General features: G+C 48.6%; 1 protein-coding gene across 1 annotated transcript in view; it reads right to left on the bottom strand.

The window, feature by feature from the left end:
- plch2a (phospholipase C, eta 2a) overlaps positions 1–22,717 on the bottom strand; it is a 346,627-nt gene that overhangs the window by 28,578 nt on the left and 295,332 nt on the right. The window contains exons 17-21 of the mRNA XM_068017174.1: positions 21,407–21,514; positions 16,545–16,669; positions 13,817–13,901; positions 12,368–12,514; positions 11,491–11,570 (exon numbers count right to left, since the gene is read on the bottom strand). Of these exons, the coding sequence (XP_067873275.1) occupies positions 11,491–11,570; positions 12,368–12,514; positions 13,817–13,901; positions 16,545–16,669; positions 21,407–21,514 (545 nt within the window). The remainder of the gene's footprint in view (positions 1–11,490; positions 11,571–12,367; positions 12,515–13,816; positions 13,902–16,544; positions 16,670–21,406; positions 21,515–22,717) is intronic.

Here is a 22,717-nt window from a genome sequence, read left to right as displayed (position 1 = left end):
AAATGGAAAAGTACATTTAAAAGTAGAAGAGCGATAGGAAGCTTAACAGAAGAGAGGGATTGATGAAAAGCTCATCTGTCAGAGTTGGAGTCATTTACACTCCCTCAATTGCAGAACTCTTCGAAATGTCCACAAAGGAGCATTCTGACTAAATTAGAAATCAGAAAGACTCTGACAATGCATCTTAAAATATGTTTGCATTAAATGAATGTACACAGTGTCCCACCTACTCACCCACAGTTCTACACTACCACCAACTTCCCTGTACCAGCATGTCTAAGGCAAATACAATACTACAAAAATCCAAGAGGTTTAACATTTATGACAATCCTTATCTGACAGTAAACAGATCTGGCTGGTTGCATTGATGTTCCTGTGATAATTCGCTTTTGTGATTTAGAGGCTGCCTTACGCGTGAATAGACTTTTTCTAAGCACTATCAAAGATGGCATGTTCTTTCTAACTATGGTAATTATCTGGTTACTTTAAGAACATTGACATATACATTTTGCACAATTAATCAAAGTGGTGGCAGAGGAACCTCTGGTGGTAGATGCTGAACTCAAGGGGTCGCCTGTTCTGCATAGAATTCCATAAAATTTACAGCACAGTAACAGGCCATTTGGCCCAACCATTCCATACGAGTGTTTATATTCCATGTCAGCCTCTTCTCACTCTACTTCATCTAACCCTTTTGGTATATCCTTCTATTTCTATCTTCCCTTTAAATGCATCCATACTATTCGCCTCAACTACCTCCTGTGATAGCGAGTTTTTTTTATTTGTTCGTGGGATGTGGGCGTCGCTGGCCGGGTCAGCATTTGTTGCCCATTCCTAACTGCCCTTGAGAAGGTGGTGGTGAGCTGCCTTCTTGAACCGCTGCAGTCCTTCGGGTGTATGTACACTCACAGTGTTGTGAGGAAAGGAGTTCCAGGATTTTGAACCAGCAATAGTGAAGGAACGTTGATATAGTTCCAAGTCAGGATGGTAAGTTTTTGGAGGGGAACTTGCAGGTGGTGGTGTTCCAATGCATCTACTGCCCTTTTCCTTCTAGGTGGCAGAGTTCGCGGGTTTGGAAGGTGCTGTCTAAGGAGCCTTGGTGAGTTGCTGCAGTGCATCTTGTAGATGGTACACACTGCTGCCACTGTGCATCGGTGGTGGAGGGAGTGAATGTTTGTAGATGGGGTGCCAATCAAGCGGGCTGCTTTGTCCTGGATTGTGTTGAGCTTCTTCAGTGTTGTTGGAGCTGCACCCATCCAGGCAAGTGGAGAGTATTCCATCACACTCTTGACTTGTGCCTTGCAGATGATGGACAGGCTTTGGGGAGTCAGGAGGTGAGTTACTTGCTGCAGGATTCCCAGCCTCTGACCTGCTCTTGTAGCCACGGTATTTCTATGGCTGGTCCAGTTATCTTATCAATAACTTATATTGATGACCTCTAGTTTTGGATTCCCCCACAAGTGGAAACATCTCTACATTTACCCTATCATTCCACATTATAATTTTAAAGACCTCTATCAGGTCACCCCAAACACAGAGTCCCACTGATCTAGCGTACAGAATACTCTTCACTTGCCTAGATATCTGCAGCTACAAAAACACGCAAGGAGCTCAACACTATAGGAACATAGGAAGATAGGAACAGGAGTAGGCCATTCAGCCCCTCGAGCCGGTCCCGCCATTCAATGAGATCATGGCTGATCCGTGGCCTAACTCCATATACCTGCCTTTGGCCCATATCCCTTAATATCTTTGCTTAACAAAAATCTATCTTTCTCAGATTTAAAATTAACAACTGTTTTAGTTTCAACTGCTGTTTGTGGGAGAGAGTTCCAAACCTCTACCACCCTTTGCATGAAGAAGTGATTCCTAACATCTCTCCTGAATGGTCCGGTCCTAATTTTTAGATTATGCCCCCTAGTTTTAGAATCTCCAACCAGTGGAAATAGTTTATCTTTATCTAGCCTGTCTTTTCCTGTTAATATCTTGAAGACTTCGATCCGATCACCCCTTAACCTTCTAAATTCTAGTGGAAAACAGGCCTAATTTGTGTAATCTCTCCTCGTAACTTAACCCCTGTAGTCCAGGTATCATCCTTGTAAACCCACGTTGCACTCCCTCCAAGGCCAATATATCCTTCCTAAGGTGTGGTGCCCGGAACTGCTCACAGTATTCCAAGTGGGGTCTAACCAGGGTTTTGTACAGCTGTGACATAACCTCTGTGTCTTTATACTCCAGTCCTCTAGATATAAAGGCTAGCATTCCTTTAGCCTTTTTGATTATTTTCTGCACTTGCTCGTGGCATTTTAAAGATCTATGCACCTGAACCCCCAAGTCTCTTTGGACATCCACTGTATTTAACCTCTTCCCATTTAGAAAGTACCCTGCTCTATCCTTTTTGGTCCAAAATGGATAATCTCACACTTGCCCACATTGAAATCCATCTGCCACAGTTTAGCCCACTCACCGAGTCTGTCAATATCTCTTTGCAATTTTATGCTATCATCTAGACAGTCTACAATGCTGCCTAACTTTGTATCATCAGCAAATTTGGATATATGACTTACTATGCCATCATCCAAGTCGTTAATGAATAATGTGAATAATTGAGGCCCCAACACAGATCCCTGCGGGACACTAATAGTTACATCCTGCCAATCGGAGTACTTACCCATTATCCCCACTCTCTGTCGCCTACCACTCAGCCAACTTTCTAACCATGTCAATAATTTTCCCTCAACTCCATGGGTTTCTACCTTAGCTAACAGTCTCTTATGTGGGACTTTATCAAATGCCTTCTGGAAGTCCATATAAATAACATCCGTAGACACTCCCCTGTCCACTACCTTAGTCACCTCTTCAAAAAATTCAATGAGATTTGTCAGGCATGACCTTCCCGTCATGAATCCATGCTGGCTGTCCTGATTAACTGAAATTTTTCGAGGTGTTCGGTGACCCTATCCTTGATTATAGACTCCAGCAACTTGCCCACCACAGATGTCAGGCTAACTGGTCTGTAATTTCCTTGGTTCCCCCTTTCACCCTTAAAAAGTGGAGTGACATGTGCAACTTTCCAATCCAGAGGGACCACTGCTGAATCTAGGGAACTCTGAAAGACTATAGTTAGGGTATCTACAATGTGCTCGCCTACTTCCTTTAACACCCTCGGATGGAAACCGTCAGGTTCTGGGGATTTCTCACTCTTTAGTTCCATTAATTTCCTTGTTACTGATGATTTCATTACGTTAATTGTATGAAGTCCCTGTCCCCTATTGGCTATTAATTTTTTCGGGACTTCCAGCAAGTTATCCTCCTTTTCAACTGTAAATACTGAGGCAAAGTAATTGTTCAACATGTCTGCCATTTCCCCATTATCCATGACAATATCTCCAGTTTCAGCTTTTAGTGGGCCTGCATTGCTGTTGACCACCCGTTTTCCCTTTATGTAACTATAAAATTTCTTCTTATTGATTTTGATGTCCCTTGCCAGTTTCCTTTCATAATCTCTTTTAGTAGCTCTTATAAGCTGCTTTGTGACCCTTTGCTGGTCTTTGTATCGATCCCATTCGGCCGGATCTGTGCTGCGTTTTGCATTTTTGTAAGCCCTTTCTTTTTGTTTTATGCTATCCCTAATCTCTTTAGTTGTCCATGGCTGTTTTTTCTGTGAAGTGGAGCTTTTTCCTCTCAGGGGTATATACTCGCTCTGTATTTCGTTAAATGTTTCTTTAAATATTCTCCAAAGTTCTTCATTTGTTTGACCCATTAACAGATCTACCCAGTTTACCATGGACAGTCTCTGTCTCATCCCAGTAAAGTCAGCCTTACCCAAGACTAAAATTCTAGTAGCTGATTCGTGCTTTTCACTTTCAAACGCTACCTTGAATTCGATCATGTTGTGATCACTATTTGATAAATGTTCACGCACAGTTAGGCTACTGATTAAATTTGGTTCATTACTCATAACTAAATCTAATATTGCCTGTCCCCTTGTTACATCTAGGACATATTGCTGTAGGAAACTATCCCGGACACATTCCAGAAATTCACTACCTTTCTGACAGGTGCTAGTCTGCCTCTCTCAATCTGTGTGTAAGTTAAAATCCCCCATTAATACTACTCTGCCTTTGTTACACACTTGCCTAATTTGTGCATTTATACAATCTAACACCTCAGAACTGCTACCAGGGGGTCTATACACAACACCCATTACCGTTTTAGATCCTTTTCTGTTCCTCAATTCCACCCACAAGGTCTCCACTGGATGCTTTCCCCTCATTATATCCTCCGTCACCAATGAGGTGATATTATTTCTAATCAGTAAGGCTACTCCACCCCCTCTGCCATTTTCCCTGTCCCTCCTGTAAACTTTATAACCAGGTATATTTAGTTCCCAGTCCTGACCATCCTGCAGCCACGTCTCCACAATGGCAACATCAAAATCTTCCATTTGAATTTGCGCCTGCAGTTCATCTAGTTTATTCCTTACACTCCGTGCATTTGTATCTACAACTCTTATTTGGGCTATACCCCCTAACCTGTCCCTCAGCACTGATGCCTTACTCGCCTGTTTATTATTTCTCTCTTCTGGTTTAACCAGTTTACTTCTTACAGTTTGGTAACAATCAGCCTCACCACTAACCTGCACTCCCACCTTCTCCTTTAACTTCCAGTTTTTCCATGCAACTGAACCCTCCCCCCCACTATTTAGTTTAAAGCTCTATCTACAGCCCTAGTTATGTGATTTGCCAGGACTCTGGTCCCAGCATGATTCAGGTGGAGCCCGTCCCAACAGAACAGCTCCCTCCTTCCCCAGCACTGGTGCCAATGTCCCACACATTGAACCCATTTCTCCCACACCAATCTTTGAGCCACACATTTACCTCTTTAATCTTATTGACTCTTTGCCAATTTGCTCGTGGCTCAGGTAGTAATCCGGAGATTATTACCTTTTTGGTTCTGCTTTTTAATTTAGCCCCTAGCTGCTCATATTCCCTCAGCAGAACCTCCAACCTTGCTCTACCTATACAGTTGGTACCTACGTGGACCATGACAACTGGATCTTTTCCCTCCCACTCCAAGCTCCTCTGCAGCCCAGATGAGATATCCCGAACCCTGGCACCCAGTAGGGAACAGAGCCTTCGGGACTCTCGATCCTGGCCACAGAGCACAGTGTCTATGCCCCTAACTATACTATCCCCGATTACGACTACATTTCTCTTTTCTCCCCCCACTTGAATGGCTCCCTGTTACACGGTGCTGTGGTCAGTTTGCTCATCCTCAACACAGGGAGCAAGAATCTCGAACCTGTTGGACAAGGACAATGGTTGAGACTCCTGCAACACTACCTCCTGGATCCCTCTACCTGCCTCACTCATAGTCACACCCTCCTGTCCCTGACCACTGGCCGAATTCAAGGCTGTTAATCTAAGGGGTGTGACTGTCTCCTGAAACACAGGAGGCAGTCACACTATCTAGGAAACAGCAGTCCACTAGATGGGTATCCCATCCACTAGTCTAAACAAGAGCTCCCTCCACCTCGGGCACACTATTGCTGCACTTTGTAGTATCTACAGGATGCACTGCAGCAACTCCCAAGGCTACTTTGGCAGCACACCCCATACCAGTGACCTCCACCACCTAGAAGGTCAAGGACAGCATGGGGACACCATCACCTCCAAGTTCCCCTTAAAGTCACACAACTTCGCACTTGGAAGTATATCAGCCATTTCTTCATCGTTGCGGTTTCAAAATCCTGGAACTTACTGTTTCATGGCACTGTCCGAGCACGTTCACCACACGGACTGCAGTGGTTCACCGGCTTTACCACACGGACTGCAGTGGTTCACCGGCTTCACCACACGGACTGCAGCGGTTCACCGGCTTCACCACATGGACTGCAGTGGTTCACCAGATTCACCACATGGACTGCAGCGGTTCACCACCTTCACCACACGGACTGCAGTGGTTCACCAGATTCACCACATGGACTGCAACGGTTCACCAGCTTCACCACATGGACTGCAGTGGTTCAGCACCTTCACCACATAGACTGCAGTGGTTCACCAGATTCACCACATGGACTGCAGCGGTTCACCAGCTTCACCACATGGACTGCAGTGGTTCACCACCTTCACCACACGGACTGCAGTGGTTCACCACCTTCACCACATGGACTGCAGCGGTTCACCAGCTTCACCACATGGACTGCAGTGGTTCACCACCTTCACCACATGGACTGCAGTGGTTCACCACCTTCACCACATGGACTGCAGCGGTTCACCAGCTTCACCACATGGACTGCAGTGGTTCACCACCTTCACCACATGGACTGCAGCGGTTCACCAGATTCACCACATGGACTGCAGTGGTTCACCAGATTCACCACATGGACTGCAGTGGTTCACAGATTCACCACATGGACTGCAGTGGTTCACCAGATTCACCACATGGACTGCAGTGGTTTACCACCTTCACCACATGGACTGCAGTGGTTCACCAGCTTCACCACATGGATTGCAGCGGTTCATCAGCTTCACCACACGGACTGCAGTGGTTCAACCACATGGACTGCAGTGGTTCACCAGCTTCACCACATGGACTGCAGTGGTTCAACCACATGGACTGCAGTGGTTCACCAGCTTCACCACATGGACTGCAGTGGTTCAACCACATGGACTGCAGTGGTTTACCACCTTCACCACATGGACTGCAGTGGTTCACCAGCTTCACCACACGGATTGCAGCGGTTCACCACCTTCACCACATGGACTGCAGTGGTTCAACCACATGGACTGCAGCGGTTCACCAGCTTCACCACATGGACTGCAGTGGTTCAACCACATGGACTGCAGCGGTTCACCAGCTTCACCACACGGCCTGCAGCGGTTCACCAGCTTCACCACACGGACTGCAGTGGTTCACCGGCTTTACCACATGGACTGCAGTGGTTCACCGGTTTCACCACATGGACTGCAGCGGTTCACCGGCTTCACCACATGGACTGCAGTGGTTCACCAACTTCACCACATGGACTGCAGTGGTTCACCACCTTCACCACACGACTGCAGTGGTTCACCACCTTCACCAGATGGACTGCATTGGTTCACCACCTTCACCACATGGACTGCAGCAGTTAACTAGCTTCACCAGACGGACTGCAGTAGTTCACCACCTTCACCACATGGACTGCAGTGGTTCACCAGCTTCACCAGATGGACTGCAGTGGTTCACCACCTTCACCAGACGGACTGCAGTGATTCACCACCTTCACCAGACGGACTGCAGTGGTTCACCAGATTCACCACATGGACTGCAGTGGTTCACCAGCTTCACCACATGGACTGCAGTGGTTCACCAGATTCACCACATGGATTGCAGTGGTTCACCAGATTCACCACATGGACTGCAGCGGTTCACCAGCTTCACCACATGGACTGCGGTTTACCACCTTCACCACATGGACTGCAGTGGTTCACCAGCTTCACCACACGGATTGCAGCGGTTCACCGGCTTCACCATATGGACTGCAGTGGTTCAACCACATGGACTGCAGCGGTTCACCAGCTTCACCACACGGACTGCAGCGGTTCACCAGCTTCACCACACGGACTGCAGTGGTTCACCGGCTTTACCACATGGACTGCAATGGTTCACCGGCTTCACCACATGGACTGCAGCGGTTCACCACCTTCACCACACGACTGCAGTGGTTCACCACCTTCACCACATGGACTGCAGTGGTTCACCACCTTCACCACATGGACTGCAGCAGTTCACCAGCTTCACCACACGGACTGCAGCGGTTCACCACCTGCACCACACGACTGCAGTGGTTCACCACCTTCACCACATGGACTGCAGTGGTTCACCACCTTCACCACACGACTGCAGTGGTTCACCACCTTCACCACATGGACTGCAGTGGTTCACCACCTTCACCACATGGACTGCAGTGGTTCACCGGCTTCACCACATGGACTGCAGTGGTTCACCAACTTCACCACATGGACTGCAGTGGTTCACCACCTTCACCACATGGACTGCAGTGGTTCACCACCTTCACCACATGGACTGCAGTGGTTCACCAGCTTCACCACATGGACTGCAGCAGTTCACCAGCTTCACCACATGGACTGCAGCGGTTCACCACCTTCACCACACGACTGCAGTGGTTCACCACCTTCACCACATGGACTGCAGTGGTTCACCAACTTCACCAGACGGACTGCAGTGGTTCACCACCTTCACCACATGGACTGCAGCGGTTCACCAACTTCACCACATGGACTGCAGTGGTTCACCAGCTTCACCACATGGACTGCAGCAGTTCACCACCTTCACCACATCGACTGCAGCGGTTCACCACCTTCACCACACGGACTGCAGTGGTTCACCACCTTCACCACATCGACTGAAGTGGTTCACCACCTTCACCACACGGACTGCAGTGGTTCACCACCTTCACCACATGGACTGCAGTGGTTCACCACCTTCACCACATGGACTGCAGTGGTTCACCAGCTTCACCAGATGGACTGCAGTGGTTCACCACCTTCACCAGACGGACTGCAGTGGTTCACCAACTTCACCACATGGACTGCAGTGGTTCACCAGCTTCACCAGATGGACTGCAGTGGTTCACCACCTTCACCACATGGACTGCAGTGGTTCACCAACTTCACCACATGGACTGCAGTGGTTCACCACCTTCACCACATGGACTGCAGTGGTTCACCACCTTCACCACATGGACTGCAGTGGTTCACCACCTTCACCATATGGACTGCAGCGGTTCACCAGCTTCACCAGATGGACTGCTGTGGTTCACCACCTTCACCAAATGGACTACAGTGGTTCACCAGCTTCACCACATGGACTGCAGTGGTTCACCGGCTTCACCACATGGACTGCAGTGGTTCACCAGCTTCACCACATGGACTGCAGTGGTTCACCGGCTTCACCACATGGACTGCAGTGGTTCACCAGCTTCACCACATGGACTGCAGCGGTTCACCACATGGACTGCAGTGGTTCACCAGCTTCACCACATGGACTGCAGATGTTCACCACATGGACTGCAGTGGTTCACCAGCTTCACCACATGGACTGCAGTGGTTCACCACCTTCACCACACGGACTGCTGTGGTTCACCACCTTCACCACACGGACTGCAGTGGTTCACCAGCTTCACCACATGGACTGCAGTGGTTCACCAGCTTCACCACACAGACTACAGTGGTTCACCAGCTTCACCACATGGACTGCAGTGGTTCACCGGCTTCACCACATGGACTGCAGTGGTTCACCAGCTTCACCACATGGACTGCAGTGGTTCACCACCTTCACCACACGGACTGCAGTGGTTCACCACCTTCACCACACGGACTGCAGCGGTTCACCAGCTTCACCACATGGACTGCAGCGGTTCACCACATGGACTGCAGTGGTTCACCAGCTTCACCACATGGACTGCAGCGGTTCACCACATGGACTGCAGTGGTTCACCGGCTTCACCACATGGACTGCAGCGGTTCACCAGCTTCACCACATGGACTGCAGCGGTTCACCACATGGACTGCAGTGGTTCACCAGCTTCACCACATGGACTGCAGTGGTTCACCACCTTCTCATGGGGAAATAGGGATGGGAAATAAATGTTCGCCTTGTCAGTGACACTCACATCTTGAGAATGAATGGGAAAATTGCACAGGTACTGAAATAAGTATAAATGTTTCTTGTCTTTAAATGTTAACAACCTGAACGACCTATGTTAAAGAGCAAAATAGGGGTGTTAGCTTTGCTTATGGAATAGGCTGTTAACATGCTTCTCATCTGATTTGATGTGTTTTGACATTCGTCCCTTTTCTAAGATGATACAGATTTCCAATTCAGCTCAGGCATAGATTTGACTTGTGCATTCACTGCCAGGATACAAAGCAAAGAAAAACACATGGACATCTCTGAGGAGAAAATTAAAGATGTGTTCTAATCTTGGAGCACGCTATCAAAAAAAACAATTTCCATTTGTCCCAAAAATATTACCTACAACTGATTAGATCTATTCCCTCTGTCACTTGTGGTATTGCCAGATGTCCTGACTGTAAGCATTTTGCTTTGACAGAAACCGAGTGAATGAGACTGATTTTAATCATCACCTTATTTCTTGCCTCCTTTAGCACAGATGTCTCTTAATTAAAATAGATCCAACACTCTGTTTCCTGATTCTTATTGGAAAGGGTGGCATTTTTAGCAGAGAAATGCAATACCATATTTAACTAGCAGTATTCAACACCTCTCCTGTTTTGCTGAATTCTCAGTAGAGTCACACAATGTATTTATGTAGTTGGTTATCTTCCAGACTTGTGGTGTCTGTGCAGTCAAACCTTACAGTGTAAGGAGGTGGGGGGGGGGAGGGGCGGGGGTGCATAATTTCACACTTCTGCTGGCAAGGCAGAAATTCATTGCATTGGAACAAGCACCATCCTTGAATGCTTGTTCAGTTTATGGACCTGAAATACATTTTCAGAAAACTCAAGAAAAGTTGCTGAGAATTTTTGTAGTTATGCACGACAAACATTTTCCTTTTAAATATTAGCCAGAACTATAATTGTGTTGCGACAGGATTCATCTGGAACACACAGATGTGATCAGGCAGGACTCTTCCAGAATGTAGACTCGGTTAAACAAGTCACCTCTGGAACACAGAGGATTGGTCCACCAAGCTTCCTCTCGAATAGTCTTGGATCAGTCAAGACTCTTCTAGAGAACAGAGGGGGAACCAGCCACAGATCTTCTAGAACACAGAGGGATAATCCACCCAACAGTCTTCTAGAACAGGGAACGACGCCCACCCAATAAAATGCCCAGGTAGTGAATCCACACACAGCCAACTCACTGCTAACTGAAGCTTACTCAGGATTGATCCCAAATATTTTTTTAAAGACAGCCTTAAATCACAGTTAAAGGTGCATCCGATTAAATAATCACAGAAGTTTTAGAAAATGCGCAATGTAACTGGGATTTCCTTCTGCACCTGAATATAGCAGAAACAGGTTTGATACTTTGATTTACTGAACAGAGAAACACAAGGGGATTAGCACAATGACTGACCAGCACAGACTGGATTAAGAGTTAAAGGCAGTATCTTTTTCTCTTCCTCCCAAATCTTCACCGAGGTGGGTTGTCTCATCTATTCCCTCCCTCTCTATTACTCCCTCTTCCCTCTCCATCTTTTCATTGAAATGGGTTTGGTTCCATCTGCTGGGATGCCATTCAGTTACAGGAAAGGAAGACAAAAAGTGCCACCTACTGAATTACTAAAACATTACTGCAATAAAATATAAAGTCACAGGGAACCGGCAACCGAATCAGACTCACTTTCCTTACAAAGAGCCATGAATCGAACATCTAAGCCAAGTACCAAGTCGTAGCTACAAAGCAGAAGAGGGAAAAGTTCTAAAAATTTATCAGGTCCAAACGAGATGCACTCACCTTACCACTGATGTCATTGACAGCTACATGAACAAAGATGGAGGCCTCCTCCATCCCCTCCAGATACACATGCCGATAACCTGAAACCCAGGGAAGGAAATGGGTTAACATTATGGCTATCATTCTCAGGATGGTGTATGGGGAATGTGAGCAGAGTTTCTGTTTACCCCCTCCCGAGGTTCAAAACTGAACAGGGTAAGAAGTAGGATTAAGGCTTGTGGTTTAGGGCTGCAATTTCCTCCAGCTAAACATAGGGAAGATTGAAGCCATTGTCTTTGGCCTTGAGTCGAAATCCCTCCATTTCCTTGCCCCTCTCCATCTCTGTAACCTCCTCCAACTCTATAGGTCTCCACCCCACAACTCTCCATTCCTCTGACTCTGGACTCGTGTTCCCCAGTGAAGTCATGCCCACCCCCCAACCCTATTAGTGGCCTTGCTTTCAGCCGCTGTGGCCCCATGCTCTCTAATTCCCTCTCTAAATCCCTTTGCACCTCCTTTGAGACCCTACTTAAAACCTGCATCCTTGACAAAGCTTTTGGTCACCCCTCCTAATATCTGCTTCGGGTGGCTCAATGCCCACCTTTTCCTTGCGCTTCTGTGGAGTACCTTGAAATGTTTTTTTCTATGTTAAAGGTGCTTGACCATGTGAGGCACCAAAGAGCGTTGATATTGTTGCTGTTGCTATGCAAACCTACAGTACACATTGGCAATATTCCTTGTCCCCAAGTCCCATTACTACAGCTTAGAGCAGGTCCTTCTGTATAAAGCAAGAACACCATTAAACTAACTCACACAAACAAACTGCATTGCCTGCTTCACCACAAAGAACCAATAACTGGGCATTTTTACTGAAGTACCATGGCATTCTCTCACTTACCAGGCATCATGCTGCTAAACGCCAAAGTTCTTTGGCCAATAAAATCCCGACCAATTGGATCATGGTCCCAGACCAGGAAGCGGATAAGAGCGAGTTCGGGCATGTTCAGAGTGAACACCAGTGTTTCCTCCCACATTGGGTTAAATCCTGTAATCACATGACAATGCCACCCTATTAGATATGCAAAATGAGTTGTCAGTCAGCCCATCAACAAAGGACAGGATTATCTGTAACTGCACAGTTCCTGAGATCATAAACCTCAGTCGTGACAGTCAGAAGGTTGTGTGTTCAAGTGCCCACTCTGGAGACTTGAGCACATAATTGAGGCTGACCTTCTCAGTGCTTTACTGGGGGAGTACAGCACTGTAAGAGGTGCTGTCTTTTTGGATGAGATGTTAAACTGAGGTCCCATCAGGTGGATGTAATAGATCCCACAGCACGATTCGATGAAGAGCAGGGGAGTTCTCCCCGGTGTCCTGGACAATATTTATCCCACAACCAACATCACAAAAACACATTATCTGGTTATTATCACATTGATGTTTGTGTGGAGCTTGCTGAGCGCAAATTGGTTGCTGCATTTTCTACATTACAAACTGTGATTAGACATTAAAATTGGCCATTAGGTACCTTGGGAGGTCCTGAGCTGATCAAGGATGCAATGTTAATGTATGTCTCTCTTTCTAATTAGATTTCCGGAGATGCCAAGGAGTCAGTATCAGCTCCCGGTATAATCTGACGCAGAATCCTGACGCCTATTCTACACCCGTGGTATCAGAAGTGCCTGTCTCTGACGTGCACTCCCTTTGGGTGAGGCTGGCAGAGCAGGATGACTGCATTGCCCACTTGGGACCTTACCTCTGCTGCCAAGAGGGAGAATGCCCACCAGCAGACCATCCCTTTGAGAAGCCACCAGGAGTTGCAAGGTGCTGCCCTCCAACTGCGTCCCAGTTGGATTTTCCTTTGCTGACCGAGGTGTTGCTGCTCGACACCACCTCGCGGCAGGCAGATTCCGAGTGCTGGAATGATTCCCCCCAAGACCACTTGAAACTGATGAGCGTATTTAAAAACCTGAAATAGCTGGAAGGTCACAACAGAGGAGCCCGACCCCGTCCTCACTCAGTGTCCGCACACGAACAAATCAAGCAACACATTCCTCCTCTCAGCATAGCCTGGAGCCTGGGATCTTCCTGTTTGCTATGATTCAGTTACAAAGCACTATTACCAGGTCAGCCAATAAGAAGACAAATTATAATTCACACATGTGGTGCAAGTGAAATTACTGAGCTCAGTTTGTAGCAGTTAGAGCCCCTGGACCCAACTGCCCAAGCTAACGGTATCATTAGCTGAACAACCCCAGCCCCCACACCACCAGTGTAGAATCCCCCTCTTCACCACCCGGGGTGAAGGGGCTGGCTCCCTGTCAGGGTCGCAGGCTTCGTCCCTTACCATTGTCGTCCACCACCCTGGTCTGCTCCTTGAAGCAGTCGACAGCCAGGCCGATTATTTCAACCTCCACGAAAGGATCGATTATCTACAGAACGACAGAGATGGGGGAGCCTGGATTAGGCTTCCAGCCAACAGCTCAGTGTCCATTATACCCCACCTGTTGTACCCCCACCCATTGTAACCCCCACCCATTGTACCCCCCACCCATTGTAACCCCCACCCATTATACCCCCACCTGTTGTACCCCCACCCATTGTAACCCCCACCCATTATACCCCCACCTGTTGTACCCCCACCCATTGTACCCCCCACCCATTGTAACCCCCACCCATTAGACCGCCACCCATTGTACCCCCCACCCATTATACCCCCACCCATTGTACCCCCCACCCATTATACCCCCACCTGTTGTACCCCCACCCATTGTAACCCCCACCCATTATACCCCCACCCATTGTACCCCCCACCCATTGTACCCCCCACCCATTGTAACCCCCACCCATTAGACCGCCACCCATTGTACCCCCCACCCATTATACCCCCACCCATTGTACCCCCCACCCATTATACCACCTCCCATTGTACCACCACCCATTGTACCCCCTACCCATTATACTGCCACCTATTGTATCCCCCACCCATTATACCACCCATTGTACCCCCCACCCATTGTACCCCCCACCCATTGTACCCCTACCCATTATACTGCCACCTATTGTATCCCCCACCCATTATACCACCCATTGTACCCCCCACCCATTGTACCCTTCACCCATTATACCCCCACCTATTGTACCCCCCACTCATTGTACACCCCAACCACTGTACCCCCCACCCATTATGCCGCCACCCATTGTACCCCCCCATCCATTGTACCCCACTCATTGTACCCCCCACCCATTATACCCCACACACATTGCACCCCCTACCCATTAGACCACTACCCATTGTACCCCCACCCATTGTACACCCAAACCATTATACCCCCCACACATTGTACCTCCCACACATTATGCCGCCACCCATTGTACCCCCACCCATTGTACCCCCCATCCATTGTACCCCCACCCATTATAACCCCACGCATTATACACCGTCCATTGTACCTCCCACCCAATGTACCCCCCCACCCACTATACCCCTGTCCATTATACCCCCCACCCATTATATGCCCACCCATTATAACCCCGTCCATTATACCCCAACCCATTATAATGCCACGCATTATACCCCGTCCATTATACCCCAACCCATTATACCCCCACTCATTAGACCCCCGTTCATTATCCCTCCTGTCCATTATAATTCCCCGTCCATTTTACCCCCCCGTCCATTATACCTCCTGTCCATTATACTCCCGTCCAATTTACCCCCACCATCCATTATACCCCCATCCATTATACCCCCGCCCATTGTACCCCCCACCCATTATAACCCCACCCATTTTATCCCCACCAATTCTATCCTCAACCCATTTACTATCCCATCCATTATGCACCACCATTCTACCCCCATCCATTAAACCCCCCACCCATTCTATCCCCAACCCATTCTATCCCCAACCCATTATACAATCCCGTAAATTATACCCCCACCCATTATACCCCTGTCCAATAAACCCCCCACTCATTATACCCATGTCTATTATTATGCCCCATCCATTAAACCCCACACCCATTATACTCCCCACCCTTTATATCCTTCACCCATTATATCTCTGACCCATTCATGACCCCACCCGTTATATAAACCCTGCACCACCGCCCACTGCCATCATCAGGAAGGAAAATTGGGCGGGGAGGATTATCACTAGCAGCCCCTTTCAACCACAGTTAAAAGTTAAAGTTGTCCCCTTTGAAACATGGATGTCCATCACTCAGCTGCAGAATGGTTTGGGCCCTTAGGCTAACACACCTGACCTGGGTATCTGTGTAAGTACATTTGCAGTAAAATATAACTGCACCAAGCAGGACCTATTGGGGCTCTGCTCACCCTCACATTCGAGCACTGGAGGGAAATCAGCCCAGTTGAGATCATCTGACTCAGCACAGACTGGGGACCAAGACAGGAACAGGAGGAGGCCATTCAGCCCCTCAAGCTTGTTCCGCAATTCAATTAGGTCATGGCTGATCTGCACCTTAACTGCGTCGGAGCCTTGGTTCCACAACCCTCAATACCCTTGCCTAACAAAAATCTATTAATCTCAATTTTGAAATTCTCAATTGATTCCTTAGCCTCAAATTTTTTTTGGGGGGTGGGGAAGGGAGAATTCCAGTTTTCCACTACCCTGCCAGATACACATGGTTCAGTAGCACACTGGGCAGGTGGTGATGCCAGTTCCGGTTGGACGTCTTCCTGGAAATTTCATCCATGACCTCCAATTGCCCCGCCCCCACACTCCTGCCATCGGTCACCTGACACGCCCATCCTCATGGTGCCCAGCTTTCCGACGGCCAATTGGAAAGCAAGCATTAAATAAGACACCCACCCCACATACACCCCACCCCCAACACACACCATTTTGGAATGCCCCTATCTCGATTTGTTTGCAGCAGAGTTCGGGAGATTAACCTGCAATTCCTGGAAATCCAGGGCAATCCAGGCCCTATGGACAATTGGAGATGCCTCACGATGAATTGCTATTCAGTGCATTTTATACAAGAGTCTGGACAGAGGCAGCTCCTGCTACGCCGCCGAGAATTAGTTTTATCACCATGCATTGACTGACCTCTCCCCTGTCGCCCAGCATGGAGTCTTTGGGTTTGGGAAGCTGTTGGCCGCTGATGATCCTCAATACTAGTTGTTTCTTTGTCTGTCCAGAGAGCAGGTCTTCGGCTGTTGGGTTAAAGGTACCTGCAGTAAGGCAATACTTAAGTAGGGACAGAATGTAATATGTGAGAGGCCTCTTTAATTGTGGCCCTCCTTCACTCCTCCCCCACCTGAAACTACAACTTGGGTGCCTCACAGGAGTGTTATCAGACAAAAATTGAGAGCGAACCACATAAATGAGTGTTACCCAAAAACATGGTCAAAGAGGTAGCTTTTAAGGTGCGTCTTAAAGGAGGAGAGAGAGTAGGAGAGGTTTAATGAGGGAATTCCAAAGCTTAGGGGCAAAGCAGTTAAAGGCACAGAACCAAAGGTGGAGCGAAAAAATTGGGCATGTACAAGAGGCCAGAATTGGAGGAGTGCCGAGATCTCAGAGGGTTGTTAGGGCTGGAGGAGATAGGGAGGAGTGAGGTCATGGATGGATTTGCAAACAAAGACGAGAATCTTAAGATTGAGGGATTGCTGCACCATGAGCCAATGAAAGTCAGTGAGCACAAAGATAATAGGTGACCAGGAATACGGTGCAAATTGAGATACAAGATGACCACAACAAAGCAGCAGGAAAATGAGTTCCTAAGAATAGTCAAAAAAAGGGACACACTGGGCAAGGACACAGAGTGGGGAGACACACTGGGAAAGGACACAGAGTAGGGAGACACACTAGGAAAGGACACAGTGTGGGGAGACACACTAGGAAAGGACACAGAGTGGGGAGACACACTGGGAAAGGACACAGAGTAGGGAGACACACTAGGAAAGGACACAGTGTGGGGAGACACACTAGGAAAGGACACAGAGTGGGGAGACACACTGGGCACGCACAGAGTGGGGGGACACACTGGGAAAGGACACAGAGTGGGGAGACACACTGGGAAAGGACACAGAGTGGGGAGACACACTGGGCACGCACAGAGTGGGGGGACACACTGGGAAAGGACACAGAGTGGGGAGACACACTGGGCACGCACAGAGTGGGGGGACACACTGGGAAAGGACACAGAGTGGGGAGACACACTGGGAAAGGACACAGAGTAGGGAGACACACTGGGAAAGGACACAGAGTGGGGAGACACACTGGGAAAGGACACAGAGTGGGGAGACACACTGGGAAAGGACACAGAGTGGGGAGACACACTGGGAAAGGACACAGAGTGGGCAGACACACTGGGAAAGGACACAGAGTGGGCAGACACACTGGGAAAGGACACAGAGTGGGGCAACACACTGGGAAAGGACACAGAGTGGGGAGACACACTGGGAAAGGACACAGAGTGCGGAGACACACTGGGCACGCACACAGTGTGGGGAGACACACTGGGAAAGGACACAGAGTGGGGAGACACACTGGGAAAGGACACAGAGTGGGGAGACACACTGCACATGGACACAGTGGGAATACACACTGGGAAAGGACACAGAGTAGGGAGACACACTGGGAAAGGACACAGTGGGGAGACACACTGGGAAAGGACACAGAGTGGGGAGACACACTGGGAAAGGACACAGAGTGGGGAGACACACTGGGAAAGGACACAGAGTGGGGAGACACACTAGGAAAGGACACAGTGTGGGGAGACACACTAGGAAAGGACACAGAGTGGGGAGACACACTGGGCACGCACAGAGTGGGGGAACACACTGGGAAAGGACACAGAGTGGGGAGACACACTGGGAAAGGACACAGAGTGGGGAGACACACTGGGCACGCACAGAGTGGGGGGACACACTGGGAAAGGACACAGTGGGGAGACACACTGGGCACGCACAGAGTGGGGGGACACACTGGGAAAGGACACAGAGTGGGGAGACACACTGGGCACGCACACAGAGTAGGGAGACACACTGGGAAAGGACACAGAGTGGGGAGACACACTGGGGAAGGACACAGAGTGGGGAGACACACTGGGCAGGCACACAGAGTAGGGAGACACACTGGGAAAGGACACAGAGTGGGGAGACACACTGCACATGGACACAGAGTGGGAATACACACTGGGAAAGGACACAGAGTAGGGAGACACACTGGGAAAGGACACAGTGGGGAGACACACTGGGAAAGGACACAGAGTGGGGAGACACACTGGGCACGCACACAGAGTGGGGAGACACACTGGGAAAGGACACAGAGTAGGGAGACACACTGGGAAAGGACACAGAGTGGGGAGACACACTGGGAAAGGACACAGAGTGGGGAGACACACTGGGGAAGGATACAGAGTGGGAAGACACACTGGGAAAGGACACAGAGTGGGGAGACACACTGGGAAAGGACACAGAGTGGGGAGACACACTGGGAAAGGACCCAGAGTGCGGAGACACACTGGGCACGCACACAGTGTGGGGAGACACACTGGGAAAGGACACAGAGTGGGGAGACACACTGGGAAAGGACACAGAGTGGGGAGACACACTGGGCAGGCACACAGAGTAGGGAGACACACTGGGAAAGGACACAGAGTGGGGAGACACACTGGTAAAGGATACAGAGTGGGGAGACACACTGGGCACGCACACAGAGTAGGGGGACACACTGGGCACGCACACAGATGAGGGGGACACACTGGGAAAGGACACAGAGTAGGGAGACACACTGGGAAAGGACACAGAGTGGGGAGACACACTGGGAAAGGACTCAGAGTGGGGAGACACACTGCACAAGGACACAGAGTGGGGAGACACACTGCACAAGGACACAGAGTAGGGAGACACACTGGGGAAGGACACACAGTGGGGAGACACACTGGGAAAGGACACAGAGTGGGGGGGGCGACACACTGGGCAAGGACACAGAGTGGGGAGATACACTGGGAAAGGACACAGAGTGGGGAGACACACTGGGAAAGGACACAGAGTGGGGGGGAGACACACTGGGCAAGGACACAGAGTGGGGAGACACACTGGGAAAGGACACAGAGTGGGGAGACACACTGGGAAAGGACACAGAGTAGGGGGACACACTGGGAAAGGACACAGCGTGGGGGGGGGACACACTGGGCACGCACACAGAGTAGGGGGACACACTGGGAAAGGACACAGAGTAGGGAGACACACTGGGAAAGGACACAGAGTGGGGAGACACACTGGGAAAGGACACAGCGTGGGAGGGGGAGACACACTGGGAAAGGACACAGCGTGGGGGGGGGGAGACACACTGGGCAAGGTCACACCCTTTGACTTTTAGGATGTGGGGTTAAACCCAGGCCAGACTGGTAGGACGACAGTTTCCTTTAATCTCTTCTTCCTGTTTGGGGCTTATTGTCAGCAGAAGGTTACCCATAATTTGGCACTGAATTGTCAATCTGAGTGGAACAGGCCATATGTACAGCTGGCACAGGGAATTAAAACACCAGATTGATACAGCAGGGAGCACTCTTCTGAGTTTGGACATCCGACCTCTTCCATACCTGACCTGGGAACGCTGGCCACGGCCATTTGGCCAAGATTTGACAACTGTTCCACTCAACAGCATTGACCTCTCTCACAGCGAGCACAAATAAAAGTCACCACATCTCTGAAAGGTGACAGTTTTAAATGGAATTTCCTGAGGATATTTATACCTGGGTGAAGGCTACAATTTGACCGATTGTAATTGCTGGAGGTGACAGGTTTAAATTGACTGAAGAAAATTCTACAGAGCAGCTTTGACCAATCCCATTAGATTCAAGTAATTGTTTATTGGCTTTACTGAATAGCCTTCATGCAATAAAATCTTCCAACTGATTGATCTGTTCTGGCTATTTCTGACAAGGCTGCTTAATAAGTAGGATGTTGATGTTCTGATGAAGGGTCACTGACATGAAACATTAACTCTGCTTCTCTCTCCACAGATGCAGCCAGACCTGCTGATTATTTCCAGCATTTCTCATTTTTATTATGCTTAATATGTAGACAAGGTTTGTTGTCCACTTGCAAGGGAGACCAAAACTACAGGCCATATATATAAAATAGTCACTAATAACTCCAAAAAGGAATTCAGGAGAAACCTCTTTACCCAGAGTGAGGTTAGAATGTGGGACTTGCTAACACAGGGGATAATTGATGCGAATAGTATAGATTCACTTCAGAGGAAGCTAGATAAGTATATGAGGGAGAAAGGAATAGAAGGTTATGCTGACAGGGTGAGATGAGGTGGGAGTGCCAACACCGGCATGGACTAGTTGGGCTGAAGGGCCCATTTCTGTGCTGTGAATTCTATGAAGCAAAACCATGTTTGAACTTGCAGGAGAGTTCTTCAGTTGGATTGTGATGTTTGGCAGACTCTCCGAGTATCAGCCGTGCGCTGAATATTTTCAATCGGCAGAACATCTAATGCAAGTTACAGATGGTGAGTAATTGAAAAGCAATTTTGTGCTGCAAATTTGCTCCTGCTAGTAACTGGATTGAGATCAATCAGGCCTCATGCTTGATCCTTAAAAGGCAGTGCAGTTCCAAGATTGTCAGTCTTTCTGTCTGGACTGGATCTGAACTGAGATAATGCAGATGCGAGGACAAAGTATTATCACACTACAGCAACTAGTGCCTTATCAAAGAGAAGAGATCTTTATCCACCCCAGTGTGTAGCCCACTGCAACCCGGGTCCCAGAGTGAAAGGATAGGACCAGCTTTGACTCTGCTAAGACTAGTCCTCCTGCCAGAGGGACCAGGCCTGGGCTAGATTAAAATCCAGGTTTCAGAGGTGTCGGGGTTTGGTGTCATTTATCCAGAACCAGATTCTTTTCCCTTGCCCAGGCACGAAAACAAGTATACAGCTTTGTTCTCCCATACCTTGAGTCATGCACTTTGGTTTAAGGACATAACCACAGTTCCCATTGGAGCTAAACTTGGCCCTGTTCAGCTGCAGCACTCTTCCTTCAGACTGGTAGTTCAATGCAACTGTAGGAAGATGGAGAGAGAAAGAGAAAAAGTGTAAGAGACCAGCTTTTGTAGCACTGCACGCAATGGCTAACAGAGTCATCATGCAGTTAACGGCGACAGAAATGGATAGCCCTTTGTGGGGAGGCTGAGAGAATTTAATGGCATTACTAACCCTCAGAGGAAACAGCTTAGGCTTCCTATCTAGATGATACAGGAACAGGGACCATTACAATCTATTAAAAGATATATTGATGGTAATTACAGATTGCTGCGCTCCCTCCTTCTGACATGCTAATTATATACTCCAAGTAAGTCGTCATAAAAAAATAAGACTATAGTTAGTTCTACATTGACCAAGAATGAATTGCAGTGTGAGAATCATTCCATTAAATACTCAGGTTCATTAACACTAACACTCAACTGTGGACTAGTACCATGTGAACCCCACAGTATAAAAGGAACGTTTGTATGTGAGGGAATGAAGTGATTCCAAGGAGGTAGCATGGAAACGGGTGATTGTGAATCAGCAGCTCATTGTAAAGCGTGTGCCTGATCTCCTTTCCTATTGTCGATTTGCTATCAGAATAATTTCACCCCCAAGCTGTTTGATTAACAATCATATATCTGTACCAATCGCTTTCATCATTAGATGATTTGAAATGATTTCAAAACAAATTCTGTCTTCGAAAAAATACGCGGGCCTGTAAATTTGGACGGCCATTGCCTGTTTTTCAGGCCGTAACCAGTTAATTAAACCCCCAATATGGTGGCAGGCTTAACAGAAATGAAGCCTGAGTTGCAATAATGAAGGCCCATTTATACCCTGTGCTCCCCACAGAGTGTGCCCAAATCTCCACCTACTTTGAGTTCTCTCTGACTGCTTGCAATGTACAACCAGTTAGCCACTGTGACAAGGATACAGTGTGCTGTGGCCCTGCCTGAAAGCTCCCCTTGCAAGCACCATTTGGGAGAGCAGCTCCCTGTCTTTCGCCAATATAGCTCCGTAATCGGTTGCCAAGACACGAGCTAGAGCTAGTCGGCTGCAAGGACGTCACTTTTCTCCACTGACCGACTTCTCCTTCCAGTAGGGCCTCCTCTTAGGAACAGGACCAGGCCATTCAGCCCCTCGAGCCAGTTCCGCCATTTATTTAGATCATGGCTGATCTGTATCTTGCCTCCATCTCTTGAGAGACTGCCCGCCTCTGTTTGGAGCCCCCACAT

The sequence above is a fragment of the Heterodontus francisci genome, chromosome 37 (genome assembly GCF_036365525.1).
Source record: "Heterodontus francisci isolate sHetFra1 chromosome 37, sHetFra1.hap1, whole genome shotgun sequence".
NCBI classification, from domain to species: Eukaryota; Metazoa; Chordata; class Chondrichthyes; order Heterodontiformes; family Heterodontidae; genus Heterodontus; species Heterodontus francisci.
This window is presented reverse-complemented; position numbering and strand designations above follow the sequence as displayed.